Here is a 14,411-nt window from a genome sequence, read left to right on the forward strand (position 1 = left end):
CCCCCCTTCCCTAAGCTGCACAGCTCCTTACAACCCTACTGAGTCTGTCTGACAGAGAGAGAGAGCAAGAGAGTGTGTGTGTTTGTGTTTGTGTGTGCGAGACACGGAGAGGCGGCTGAGATGAGAGTGTGAAGCAGTGAGAGGGAAAACCTTGAAAGAACAGCAAAGGCGATCAAAAAGGGGGGGGGAGGGAGACGCCAAACACAGCAAAAAGGCAGAGCAGAGAGTGGAAGAAAGAGAGGAGAGGAGAGGAGGGGAGGGAGGTAAAGTGTAATGTGAATACACTATCTTTGATAGTCCTGGTGCCAAAAGTCAAGAGATGCAATGAATAGATGACCAGCCACTGTACACACCAGCATCCTGTCCTGGAGCCTTGACAGGAGGGGAGAAGAAAAATCCAAACACACTCAAAGGCAAAACACTCTTCAGCCAGTCCCACATCCACTGGATCATGTCGTCTACTGGGTCAGCCAACCACAACAAGCGTCTGGCATGTAAGTAACCAACAGTGTATGAGTTAACAGAAATGCAGCTGAAGAGAAAGTGGTACTAAGCAGACTCGCAGTATTGTATAATGTATTGAACTTCATGTCCTGCAGGGATTTACTTTGCATTGTTGTAATGTAAGACTTAATGTGCTTTTTGTCATTCGGGGAATGATTTACTACATTCATTTCCACGGTATGGTCTCTCAGGATATTGTTCCATAACTCAGGCCAGGGAAAGTTTTATTGTACGGAGGTTATTTATTCCCTAATACTGCTTCTGCTCCACACAAATCACGACTCATCATTCAGAGCCTCTCAACAAAACAGTAAACTCCTTAATGAGAGATGTTTAATTCTGCAGTTACAAATCACATTACATACAGTGTGTACAGTAGGTACTGCATGCCCGTTACATAATTTTCTCAGCGCTACAGCATTAAAAACCATCTCCCCAGAATGCATTAAATCATCGCTCAGGAAAAACACAAAGTTATGCATGTTCAGTTTATCCCTCATTAGCAACTTCTGTAAAAAAAACAACTTGTCCAAAGTAATGATAACAGCCACAGGCTATTTCTTTTTAACTAAGTTAGCCTGACAGCCTTGAAGGTGATGCAACACTGTTGATGCAGATGAGGTTTAATCACAGTGAGAGGATAACAACTGCTTCTCAGAGTCTGACTAAGCAACAGGAAGAAGCCCTTTATATAGAACAAGGGAAGACGTGCTAACTGCTACCTGCTTGCCGGGGGATCATTGTGCCTTCCTTCTAAATTGAACACATTACTGCACATGAGCTGTATTTTGTGTTTAAGTGATACGAGAATAATCTGCTTTTTTCTTATACTACTTGCTGCCTTAATGAATACCTTTCTGTGTGAGGCAGAGCACTACATGGGAGCTCTGTGGAGACTTCTGAAAGCCCTGTTTTGATTGAACTAAATGGGGAGCAGTGGACATGGCTGGAGGTCATCTTTGCATTTAGCCCTGAGCGATGCGCGTTAATGGCTTTGGGAATGGGGATGGGAACGGCCTGGGAATACACTATCTGATCAGACACTTACAGAGCGGGTGGTTAGACGAGATTCAAGATATAGTTGCACCACTGAGATCAAAGAAACCTCAAGATGACAGTGAAGTAAAAACCAATGTAGATTTTAAATGATAGGTTCAAGAATGCTGCTCAAGGCTGCAGGTAGAGCTTCCGGCAGTATGACGAAGATGACAGCGGTGGGACATTGGTATTTACTTCTACTACATGCCTGTATGTATATATATGTGTGGGGGCGGAGAAGGAGTGGGGAAGCATGGCGGGGGAGGTTCCTGTTGTGGTGCAGTGATCTCACTCATAAATGATTTACGCTTGATGGACTGCCGTGGCTACGAGGCCAGCAGAGGAAAGCGATTGGTTCAGTATATAATAACAGTAATACCTAAAGATGATGAGGCCGTATACTGCTGTGAGCTGGGTGACACCGTCATTGGCCCCCGGGGGGAAGTAAGAGCTGCTGGAGAGGAGGAGGTGGAGTTTAGAGATAGATGGGCTGTCAAATGTGACTGGCCATGCAGTGCAACTGCTTTACGAGCTCTGCCTCTTCCACACAAACAGCCAGTCTCTGTATTCGTTGAAAACAGAAAGATGATCATGGGATTCCTTTTTTCCGCTTGCCACAGGGGGATTGAATGCTTCACCATGTGACTCTTTGGTTCAATAGGAACATTTGTTCCCTTCCTTCCAGTGCAGTTCCCAGGACTTTTGATGTATGACTGCGCCACTGAAATGACATAGAGTGGGTCATGACGCATTTATTCACAGTCGAAAGACGCTGATAAGGTAGCGAGGAAAACAGAGAGAAAGAATTACATATTGCCTTCTGGGGCTAAATACAACAACCTGAGAGAATGATGTGTCATATCTGAAATGGGATTATGAAAACTAGCAGTGTGGATTATCAGGAGCAGAGCAGCGGAAGTGGAAAGAGGATCAGACTGTGCAAGAATAATCAGGAGGATGAAGAAATCATGTGCTTCAGCTCAACTGACACCTCTGGCCCTGGACCACCCACCCCCACCCCTCTCTGAAACACACACACCAACCACCTCGACATGTCTTAGATTCCATAATATAATCAAAGTGCTGACGAAGTGATCAACAGCAATGCAAGAGTGAACATGTCTGAAGGAGAGGTAATCTGGAAGGACGAGAAAATGGAGACTAAAGAGAATAAATGAAAATGAGATAACATCTATTCAGTTTGTGTGTGTTTGCGCTAACACACAACAAAAGCATGGCGTCACTGCACCCTTTTATTTGTCAGTATGAGCCTTAGCTGAGGCAAGCAGACCCTGTAAAGCCCTTTGCCTCAAATCACTGACACTACAGTTACTTTATACCAGGAATAATGCACAGCAGGCTCAAGTTACATAACACCACATTCGCCTTTCTTTGACAAACTCCTATCCTTCTTTCCTTCTTTCTTTCCTTCTTTCTTTCTTTCTTTCTTTCTTTCTTTCTTTCTTACTCTCTTTTCCCACAAAGTGAGCCAACACAGACATCCTACATGCATTCATGTACAGACAACCAAGGCAGTAAGCTGTGTAGTCATGCACTACAATGCTGTAGGAGTCCAGTGTTGTAGGGTGTGCAGTTAACGGATTGTACCAGTGTTATGTAACTCTAAGCCTGAGGTAATTATGGTTCAGTGTGGGCTGAGATGGAGCAGGGACTTCTGGGTAGGGGGCATAGGTCCTGTCACAGATCACAAGTGTTATGGGATTTCAGAGGGCAGCTCTGTTATACTGTGAAGTTTAACTCAGTTAGTGACCAGAAACAACTTTGTCTCTGTCTGAGAACAGAATGAGTATTCTCTCTTGTGCTTGTCCACATACTGGCGAGAGTTGGACAAAATCACAGGAGCCTCAAGGGTGGAAGAGCTATATCCCAAATTTACCACCGCTCTTTTTCTGGCAACCCATCATATCAGATCAGGGCAGGACTTGTCACCTGTGACCATGATAATCAAGTAATAGGAAAGAACATTGTCTGAGCTTGATCAGACATGAACTATAATAACAGAGATATGTGTTGTTAGTAGTGAAATTGGGCGTCTGTTACCATAGTCTTAGCTCATGTCAATCAAAGCCAACATACAGCATTTTTTCTAAGCACTTCAACCCGGTGCTCCCAAGCACAGTGCCAACGGTTTTCTACCACAAAGAAATGTTACGTGGACACTGGCCCTGAGTTTTGGTCTCTCTGAGGCTAAAGGCAAAGTCAACGATGGAAATATAGCATTGTTTTCAAAGTCAAAGGGCCATCCTCTAAACAACGTATCAGAGCAAGCCGCACTTTGTAGTCTGTTAATATTAGAGTAATAGACAGATCACACCGAACAGAAAACACATCCTCGAATCACCCAGGCTTCAACTGAAATGAACAGGGGACAGAGTGAATATTCTCATAGGCTGGTGGTGTCACTACATGGTAAAAACATCACAATCTCACTTTGGGAAAAGGTGAATGTTTGTTGAAGAGCCTTCAGTCCTCAGATAACACCTTCACAGTGGTGATCCCTGAACTGAGACTTGTGTCTTGCAGTGGAAACAGTAACAACACTGCTACTGTGTCCCATGGTAATCATCAGCAGAATGAGTTCAGCAGTCATACTGAATTAATAATCCTGGCTTCTGTTCAAATAATATTGCCCCTTCTGTGCATCAGTCGTTGTTACAAAGCAGCGATGTGTTCCAGTGGAGCGTCGGCAGTCATAGACATAAAATACATCTGGTAAATCAGTGTGGAACCAGCCTGTTTTTTGTTTTCTTCTTCCTCTTCTATAAGCAATGTCTCTTAATATCCCAAGGCAAACGCCTCCCCGTCAAAGCAACAGCCATTCTCACAGCTGTTCTCTGTTCCTTGACCCACCTACAGTAAATCCTTTCCTCGTGACCTGTATTTTGTAGCCTAGATGTGTAAAGCAGCACCCCAAATACTCAGTGAGTTGCCTCGTTTAACACCGGGCCTGTTTCATCATACTTGCTTACCAACCCTCGCACAAACCCATCTTGAACATCAACGTCAACCGTTGTTCATTACGCAATATTTCTTCCGGGACCATATGTCACAAGCTCTTTTGTTCCATTGGTCTGTCCCTAAGAGAGTCAAACTTTATAGATACAAGTCAAGAGTAAATAACATTGGACTCAAGACTGAAGGTGGAAAAAAATATCTGCCACATAAGGATCGTTGGCGTTTAATAAACCCTGTCAAAAGCAAGGAATTCCACAACAGAGGATATGAACACCATCTGGGTCTCAAGCAGAGCATGGTAGTAATGTAACCTCAGCTAATTTGCATGGAGACCTCCTACACATCTTTCACAGCAGGGTGGATGAAAACTCAGAGGTTATCTAGATGAATCAATCTTCTACATACATGTTTTTCTCCTGCAAAGACGCAGACAGATGGAGCAGCTGAGCACTTGCGTGGGCTGGTCGTGTCCACTGGCTATCTCAACTCGAGTAGTGAGACAGAGAGAGAGAGACCCCATAAGGCCAGCGGGCATAACCGACGTTTACGTAAGCTGTTTAGTTTCATCATCATCATCATCAGAAGCCTTGTCATGCTGTTACATAGTAACTGGTTTATTCGTCTCAAGCTTCCCACTGCTGCCAAATAATGACTTCTGACTGGTCATGGACACTGGCAGGCGGCCGAGGCGGCAGGAGGTTTTGGCAGCTTGGCATATTGAGGCCATAGAGAGCCACAAGAATGAGTCCTGCAACCTGGAAGTGTTCTATGTTCTATGACATGAACGTTAGTAAATACCTCATTTGTGTCTTTAATACGACGTTACCTTAATCTTCCATGCCAAACGCCATGCAAGAACTGGTCACGAGTAGTTCCACCCCACTGTGTTTTTTCTGTGTGCTGTCTCGCTGGACTTAACTGGCTGGAGCAGTCAGGCAGTAGCGCTGTCAAAAGGGGGTATTAGGTAAGCCTAACTCCTGCTGGCCTGGCCGTGATTTCATTCTTTGTATTTTTAACTTGTGAATTTGTTTGCAAATAAATAGTTTTGATATTTGTCAGTGCATGATTCGCATTTTAATCGGAGCTGGACTGGTTGTTTGCCCTCAGAATGGTAATTCTAAGAGTGGTTGCTTTAAGACTTACTACAAAGAACTTTTAACTGGTTATGAAACAGTCTAAATTTAGTACTGATCCCTCTATATGACCTACATAAGCAGACAAGACCATCAGTGAGAGGAGTGGCTATTTCTATGATTATTCTAGTTATTCTTAAAGTCTGTGAACGGGTCAGATTCCAACTTATCCCGGTGAGTCTAAAACAAAATTAACTAATGTTTCAGTGTTATGACTGTTTTCCCAAGGGGGCGCCAGAATCAACAAAAAAAAGGAAAGTTCCTTGTAGTAGCTTTAAAATGTCAGGTGTAAGGTTTATGTCATTGACTGTGTTCCCAGCTGCTGTAAAATATCAGATTGTGATCTGCAGAGTGGTTTATTGCCTCTACAGTCAGCTTGAATGACAGAATAAAGGGCCGTTGCACACAAGTGTGGACACACACCCCCCCAGGGCCTTGGAGCAACGACTGACAGACTAGCTTTTTCTCTGGAAATGGAGTCATCTGAGGAGGGAGGCTGGGTGACACAGATTTACTTCTTTTTTTTCATTTTTTTTCAAAGAAGAAGCACCTTAAAAGATCTGGAGCTGAAGCAAAGTGAATGTTGTTATTGTGCATGCTCAATCCATCTGTCGGCATCATGTAAACATGTTAGTCATGGAGGCTTGTTACACGTTACACACACTGGGTGACAAAATGAGCATAGCCTAAATAGCATGCAAACAAACGCATGCGCACACAAAAGCATGGATGCATAAGCACACACACATACAGTTTACGTGGGCATGCATACACACACTCACAAGCATTAAAACACTGGTGACATGAGTCAAAGTGTCAGCTCATGGGGCCCACAGGGCTAGGGCACAATGTTCGCTGAGGAGGATGTAGCATGGTTACACAACCACAGCTGGACAGCCTGGCAGAGGTCAAAGCGGGAGGTAGACCTAAGGACAGATGCTCGTTTGTTTTTCACAACACTCTGTATTGTCATGCGTTGAAATAAAAACATATCTCAGTAATGTCATAAATTGCTAGCTAGGGTAGAGAAATGTCTTCAGTGATGTACGAGGTTTGCAGTAGCTGACTCATCCTTTTCTGGACCCTTTGGTTTCATACATATGAGTCTGTAAACACCAAGGAGAGAGTAACTGCAGATCAACGGTGGTACTTGGGAACACTACACATCTTTGAAAGTTGTGAAATCGCTGTGCTGTTCCCACGACGCACCTTCTTCTTACTTGTAATCGGGATTCTTGCAGTCATTTTGGTTTACACACTATATGATTGATCAGTGTAAGGGGGTTACATACACGGTCCAAATAGTTGTTTGTTTGCTGATTTTCAGTGAAAAAGTAAAAGAAACAAATATTGTCCAGGGAAAGGCAGCAAGGATTTTTTATTATTGCACTGAAAATGTGAAACTGCCTGCTCATATTACGATTACAAATACTGAACTCATGTATGTATCCAGACTGACATTATAGGCTATCATTGTGCTCAGTCCATTCAAATGGATGCATGATAAGACGGGTTTCAGACAGTTACTGCCGTTGACAGCGGAGAGGAAGAGGAAGGAGGGAGAAATGAAAGAACGTCTACTCTCGTTGGTTGCAACGCGTTCCTGGCTCCCCGACCTGTCGGTGACTCAGCCAGATACTTAGACTGCTAGATGCCAGCAGGCATTGGCAACACATCAACCAGCTCCTGGATCATGGCTTTGAACAATACAGGCACGCCGATTGTTACAACACGGGAGCAAGCGCCGACTAGTCACCGATCCTGGGCTTTTTTGTCGGCAACCTCAACAAACAAAAGGCGAACAGAAAATTGGGGCTAAAACTGTTTGGTGTGAGCTTAGCTTAAGCTGCAGGTTTGACAGTTAAGCTGACACCAAACCTATCTTAACACCCTAAAAGCCAATCAAAAAACACTGTGCACTCATGCAAATCCCATCAGCAGATATTTGCATACTCACTGTAATGTTGCACTGTTGTAATGGAAAGACAGGATTAGACAAGGAAGCGTCCGACATGTTTATTTGAATGAATGCTTTTTCTAAAGTTGTGTTTTGAGCAGTTGGTCACAAGTATACACAGAGCAAATATTTGGTTAATCAAATAGCTACTAATGATGCCATTAGTACAATCTTCATTTGTTAACAAACTGACTATCAAACTTAATGACGACTGTTAGAGATCAGAAAAATGTCATGAGAACCTTTACTTTTGGGCCGACAGAAGGAAAGTGGGAATATAAAGGGAAAGAAAGACGAAGGGTAAAGAAAACAAAATACTCAGTTGATGTATAGACTGTATATGACAGCAGCTTACTAAGAAAAGTATTTCAGTTTTTTCAATTGGAAGTAATTTTCAATGCCATATGCATTGGCATTTACTTTACCAAAAATATTGTAAAACAGGGCTGCTATTATTTGTATTGGAAAAATATTTCTTTTGACATTAAACACTGATAACATCTGACAAGTAAGTCATACATATTCAATTTATCTTCTTTGGACGTTACTGTGTTTCTATTGGATGAGTTAATGGCACTTCTGTTGGGAGGTTTGGCAACTATAAAGTAAAAGCCTGCAGCTAGACGTGGGTGTTGACATGACTTGTCATGCATTTCCAAAGGACTGGCTTCAATACATTTTACTACACATTTGGGTACTAGATCAGGTTAACCATTAGCTTCCTGTAAGAGGGTGGCAAACAGACACAAACAAAAAACAAACATGTCCATCTCAACTGACCTTCCTCTGACATAATTTAACTTTCTTGTAAACCATTCCGCATTTATTGCCTTCATTTACAGACAGTAGAGAAATCACAGGAAATTAAGGGAGGTAGTGATGGTTGATTGATGTTTTTTAAGTGTATTTGTATGTGTCTTGTTTTTGTTTTTGTGGTCAGCGGAGACAGACATCTCCCAGAGGGTGTTGGACAATGACTCTGCCCAGCACCTGAAGCTGAGGGAGAGACAGCGCTTTTTTGAAGAGGTCTACCACCATGATGTCGACAACTACCTGCCCTCTTCTCACCTGCAGATCGACTGCAGGAAACGTGAGTGACGGTACATTCTTACGTGGCGTTCTGACCTGGAGGCTTTTTAATTCTTTTTATTTTTATCAGCGATGCGTGTGGTAACTGAACAGATTGTAAAGCTCCTCGTGATGCTTGATATCAGGCTGAATAAATAAAATTGACTTGACTTGAAAAGTGGGTGTGAAATGTTTTGAAAGTTACATACTGATGGGAAACTGAACATTTAGCAAACTATTTTCAGGTTTGAAATACATTTTTAGTGTGAGACAACAGGTAATAACTTTAAAAAAATGTGGGCCTATTTATCTTCAAATAGACTAATGGAAAGAAAACATCCAAAATACACATTCAGGTGTTTATTTTAGTTTATTGTTAAATGCTTTAATATAAGTAATCAAACAGTTTATTGGTTTTATACATCTTTATCCTACTGACCGGTGCTGTATTATTTTTTGTTAAAAATGTACATATGTAATTACATATGTAATTTTTTTTTCCTAATAATGACTTTTTTTCTCATACTCTGAGCCAGAAATCTCCACTTCAGAAGAACTTACATACACCAAACGTTCAAGTTTTACTCCTATATTGTGAAGGTTTTTGCAGGGGTGTTTGTTCATATATATACTGTTTACTATATATCCTGACTGATGTAAAATTGTATTCCTAAAAACATGGCAAAAATCCAAAAATATTTTTATGACTGTTGACAACAAGAACAGGAATTTTAAACCTGGCTTCATCCACTGTTCAGATTTCTGCTCTGAAAAAGTTTGCATAATAGCACACTTTAATATAAATAATGCCTCATTAGCCTATTCAAACAAACGATTTAACAAAAAAATAATTGTCTTGAAGTACGTGATCAACTGGACAAGTTTCATGGTGTTATCTAATAGTTAAGATTTTTACACCATTCACCTGTACAGTCTTTCCTTAATTGTCATTATTTATTAACCTTATTTAAATGCATCTGAACATTTAAAAAACAGATGACTATGACTCAAAAGTACTGAGAGTGCACATCATAGGCCAATGTACTGGACATAGTGTCAAAATTCAAATGTTATGTATTGCTTTTGACACAAACAGTGTGTATTTATGTCATTTATGCTGGTATGCCTGCATATGCAGCCCCCATGGGAAGTATCTCTTCCATGGAGGTAAACGTGGACGTCCTGGAGCAGATGGACCTGATGGACATCTCTGACCAGGAGGCCCTTGACGTGTTCCTCAACTCAGGCTCAGGAGCAGATGAGGGAGCGCTGGCATCTCCACTACCAGGTGCTGATTGCTTTTTATGTTGCACTGCAATTAGATTAGATAGATTAGATAGATTTCCAGCAAACTTCCACCTGGTTTCTGCATAACTTCTGCAGATAATGCATTTTAATTTCCAACTAGTTTCTGTCTAGCAGGCTACTAAATAAATAAATAAATAACAATGAAAAGGCCTAAAATGGGCCTAAATAGACAATTAAGGAATTCACCTTTGAAAATGGGACATTAATCTCTTGATTCTTGATAATGAATTGTATTTGTCATAATTACCAATTCATGGTGGCTAACTATTGGCATTTAGGAATATGTCCCAGGTTGGATTGATTTGCTCTAATGATAGAAATGTGAAAATGTAAAATTACTTTAATTCACTGACAGGCAACTAGTTGGAAGTTGAGCTGCAACAACCCATTTTAATTTAGTGGCTAACGCAGCAGAAGTTAAGATGAAACCTGAGTGAAGTTTCCAGGAAATGTATTAAAGAAATGACTAACTATTTATTAACTGCTTATTGGCAGAATATAGCAGATTATTACTGAAACACGCTGGGATCATTTTCAATAAATTTTGAGGTAATTACTGTAGTGATTGGAAGGTAATTTCAAGGATATTTCAAATATGCTACTTAATAATTGTCACCTACGTACCATGAAATTAATTGTTACCGTATAATATTAATTCCATTGTAAGAGACACTTGTTATTCTGTGCAATTAGATAGAAAAGTATGTGCAGACAGTAAAATTACACAGGCATCAGCGAATAGATAGAAAATATCAGCAAATCTGCAAAAATACAAAAAAAAAAAAAAAACCTGCGTCAGAGACAAAAGGCAGGACACTGTGCCTTATAGTACCAGTGTTTAGGATTAATATGAACATTATTAAAAAAGTAAAACATTTAACTTTCTCCATTCAAAGTTGAAATTAACCCAGACAAACTGAATAATGCAGGTGAACTCTGCTAAAATAACTTGCACTGAAAGATGATGTATGGACACGTTCTAACAGCTTCTGCCTACAGAGGGTGAGGACGAAGAAGAGGATGAGGAGGATGAAGATGCAGAGGTGGTCTACAGGGAACGGGCACCTTTGAAACGGCAAAATGAAGTTCAGCGCGGCTCAAAGCCTCGCATGTCCTCTACATCGTCTGGCTCCAGTGATACCAGCGGGGCTGGAGCGGACACGCCTGTGATCCAGTCGGATGACGAAGAAGTCCATGCCGACACTCTGCTGCTGACCTCTGTCCCCCATACCAGGGATGAAGAAACAGAGGAGGAAGATGAGGAGGAAAGATGCCTTGCGACTAAATCTTCATAAAGACTGAATTTTATCAAATACACAGAGAGGGTAAAAAGAGTTCTCTCTCTTTCTCTGTGTCTCTCTACATATTTCATTTTGTGGAAACTCTAGCATGGTTGACCTAGCGGTGATTTGCTCTGTGGTTTGAATGTTTTCCTGAGTAAACCAGATTTTTCTTCATCCTAGCAATTGTTTGTTTGAACTCTTGATAATGGAGACAGTCCAAGTTTCGTGACAAGCAAATAACACGAGTCATCCAACTCTCATGCACTGACTTGAAGGAAATTATCAGTATAAGTTGTATTTGATTTATTGCCAGAGGGAAACCTTGACAGCACAGCCACGTGAAACAGGAAGGCCGCAGCGTATCTATGCTTTTAGGTTTTCAACAGGTCAAAGAACAGAAACAAAGTAAAACCAGAGAACAAGTGATGTCCCGAAAACAAAGACAAATTGTGTGCGATGTAAAGAGTGTATTAAACTGTGTAGTAGACTTCACCATCAGCTCAACATCAACACCAGTGTGTTGAGTGCCAGGCTTTCAAGCCAACTTTTATTGTGGCGAAATCGTGTGATTACAACATTGCGTTACAACAGACTTTTTCCCATAAGCGTACATTGTGAAAGAAACAGCCATAAAATTTGAGCCATTCAGTCCAATAAAATTTGGAAATTCCAGAAGACTTGCAAGATTAAATCAGTTTATTTGTATTCAAATTAGCCGGGCACTAAACTAGAAGTTAGCTGACTCTGAAGAAAGTCTACAATGCAGGCTCTATGGGCTGCAGATCGCAGAAGATCCGGCTAATTTTATATCCAGGAAGTCGAGCTTGTTTGACTTCATGGGCCACTGAGCAGCTTTCATGAACAGGGCGCCATCTCCAATACTGTGTCCAGATATTAATTGTTAAATCCATGGATAAGACCCCTTGTTTGTTGTCCATTCCATATTGATTTGTGCACATTGTGTAGAGTCACATCTTATATTAGCATATGTTAGCAAAATGCTAGCTAACACATAACAGCACACCCAGCAGTGCAGGAGTGATGTTGACTGATAACCTTGTCATCCTTGGCCTCTACGAGTAAGTTTGTGTGGCACAAAGTAGGCTATATGTGACTTGTCTTGGTTTCCTTCAGACAGGAATCACTTTGTGTCAATGCTTGACGTTCTGCTGTATTTGTAAAACTTAACATTGTGAATTCATCCTTCCATCGCGTACAGTAGCCCTTGCTGTCGACTTCTTGAAACTATATCGCCTGACTCCTATTAAACACTGCTGCAGCCGGCTAAAGGGGACCGGCATCGCAGTGTTTCTTATTGTCAAGCTTGCCCGATCTAGTAACAGTATCTAAGGGGAGCGGAGCTTGGGATCGGTCAATTAACTTAGATGTCTACGGACTGTGCTAGGAAGCTGTAGTACCCCGAGAAAACCCACGCACAACCTTCTTGCTGCTAGGTGACAGTGCTCAACGCTGCACCATCATAATGCCCTGCTTTACTAAAAAGAAATTCAAGCTTTTTCATTTTCATCGCACCTGAGCACTGCTTACCTTGGATTTTCCTCTTCTTTAACGTCATTTTGATTACAATAGATCATGAGGTAGGCAGACCTCTTTATGATTACGCCTTCTCTGTGTGTGCTCATGGCAAACTACGATGAGCTACTTCTTTGTCTTCAGTGTTAAAGCGGCTTTGCAGTAAAAACACATAGACCTACATACGACTTCAGGCTGACAGCATGGCCTAGGGCAATCTGAATGGACCGAGTTCAAAGACACATAGCTCCAGCTTAAGTCCAGGGGTCAGGCATCTTCTTTTTGAGGTTTCAGAGAATCAACATGATGCAGAAATGAAGCACTGTGAGCAAAACCCAAAAAAGGTTTCCCTCTTTGACAACGTTATCATGACTCTATTGCTGTGTGCATGTGCTAACTACAGTGTATTTACAGGATCATGAATGGAACTGTGTTTGTAAATGCATGCCATTATGTTCATGTTTGTGACTACATTTTTTGTTTTCACTTATGTAACTACACAGCGATGCATTACTTAACTACGCAGGTGACACCAGTATGTTTCTCCTCTACTCCACGTGACATGTACGACAGTTTGGTATTTACCTGGAGTATGACTCAACGGACTAATCTTTGTTTGTTTATGTGCTCGGTGCACTGTGACTATAAAGGTGCGTCTGTGAAGGTGTGCCTAGTAAACATTTATCAAAAATTATCCTTGGTTGAGCCACTTTCAAAACAACATTTTTACAGTGTTAATCATGATGTCTGTCTCTTCCCCATTTGAACATCTTGTTATGGGCTAAATAAAAAGAAAACTGACTGTTGAATTTACTTTATTTACTGCACTGTTTTTTGTCTGTGTTGACTGTCTTTCACTCACTGGCCTTTGGTTTCTCTTTCGGCTTTTCTCATACTTACACAATCTGCAGTTGTCTCATGACCATCTTCCTCTAAACCTCTTTCTAGCCGACTGGTGAATCATAAAATGTAACAAACAAAATGGAGAGCTTAGAGTGGCTGCATACTGCATATATAAAATAAAGGTTTCCATTTTTCTCTTCATATTACAATACTCACATGACCATTGATGCATTTTTGAATGCTGTGATAATTTGTTTTCTGGGTGATGGGTTCAAATTTCATGCCAGAGCGATGGTTTCCCAGGAAGAGACGAGCACGTTTGAACAGAACATAACCTAAATTGAAATTGCTTTACATGGGGGGAATCTTCTGGGCCTGTATGAACAGGAGAGATGATTAGAGTAAGCAAAACCTGTTCTAATGTTCATATGGGAACCTGCTATTTGAAAATGGCAAACATGACGAGCACACCCTCTCTTTCGGATATCAAGAAATGTTTTAAAGCCCATACTGTCTGATACATGGGAGAAATTTCTGCACAGTGAAAACTCATACTCTGCATACCGGCAGTTGATCCTCTTTTCTTTGAGCATTGGCTTTCTTGTTCTTCTAGTTTCACAGGTTTGCCCCTTGTTTAATTAAACTTGCTTCAAGTTCAGTCTTTTATTTACTCTCTCTCTTCCCTCTTACAACTCAATCCAGTGACCGATGGCATTCACTCTTTCAGTTAAACCAATCACACTTTACCACAAGCCCTTTGAGCCAATC

At 41.3% G+C, this 14,411-nt stretch overlaps 1 protein-coding gene across 1 annotated transcript; it reads left to right on the forward strand.

Annotated features, from left to right (window-relative positions):
• Positions 1–73: 73 nt before the first annotated feature.
• On the forward strand, positions 74–13,717 carry LOC311265760 (dysbindin-like). Its single transcript, XM_084367740.1, has 4 exons — positions 74–494; positions 8,549–8,698; positions 9,815–9,964; positions 10,984–13,717. Exons 1-4 carry the CDS (start codon positions 452–454, stop codon positions 11,277–11,279), a joined length of 639 nt encoding a protein of 212 aa, XP_084223866.1. The 5' UTR covers positions 74–451; the 3' UTR covers positions 11,280–13,717.
• The last annotated feature ends 694 nt before the right edge of the window (positions 13,718–14,411 follow it).

Source organism: Pagrus pagrus, assembly GCF_965226575.1.
Source record: "Pagrus pagrus genome assembly, chromosome: 11".
In the NCBI taxonomy this organism is placed as follows: Eukaryota; Metazoa; Chordata; class Actinopteri; order Spariformes; family Sparidae; genus Pagrus; species Pagrus pagrus.

Coding starts and splice junctions, on each gene's coding strand:
- LOC311265760 (XM_084367740.1), top strand. CDS start 452: ATGTCGTCTACTGGGTCAGCCAACCACAACAAGCGTCTGGCAT. Junction 8,699..9,814: donor GCAGATCGACTGCAGGAAAC/GTGAGTGACGGT, acceptor CTGCATATGCAG/CCCCCATGGGAAGTATCTCT. Junction 9,965..10,983: donor GCTGGCATCTCCACTACCAG/GTGCTGATTGCT, acceptor TTCTGCCTACAG/AGGGTGAGGACGAAGAAGAG.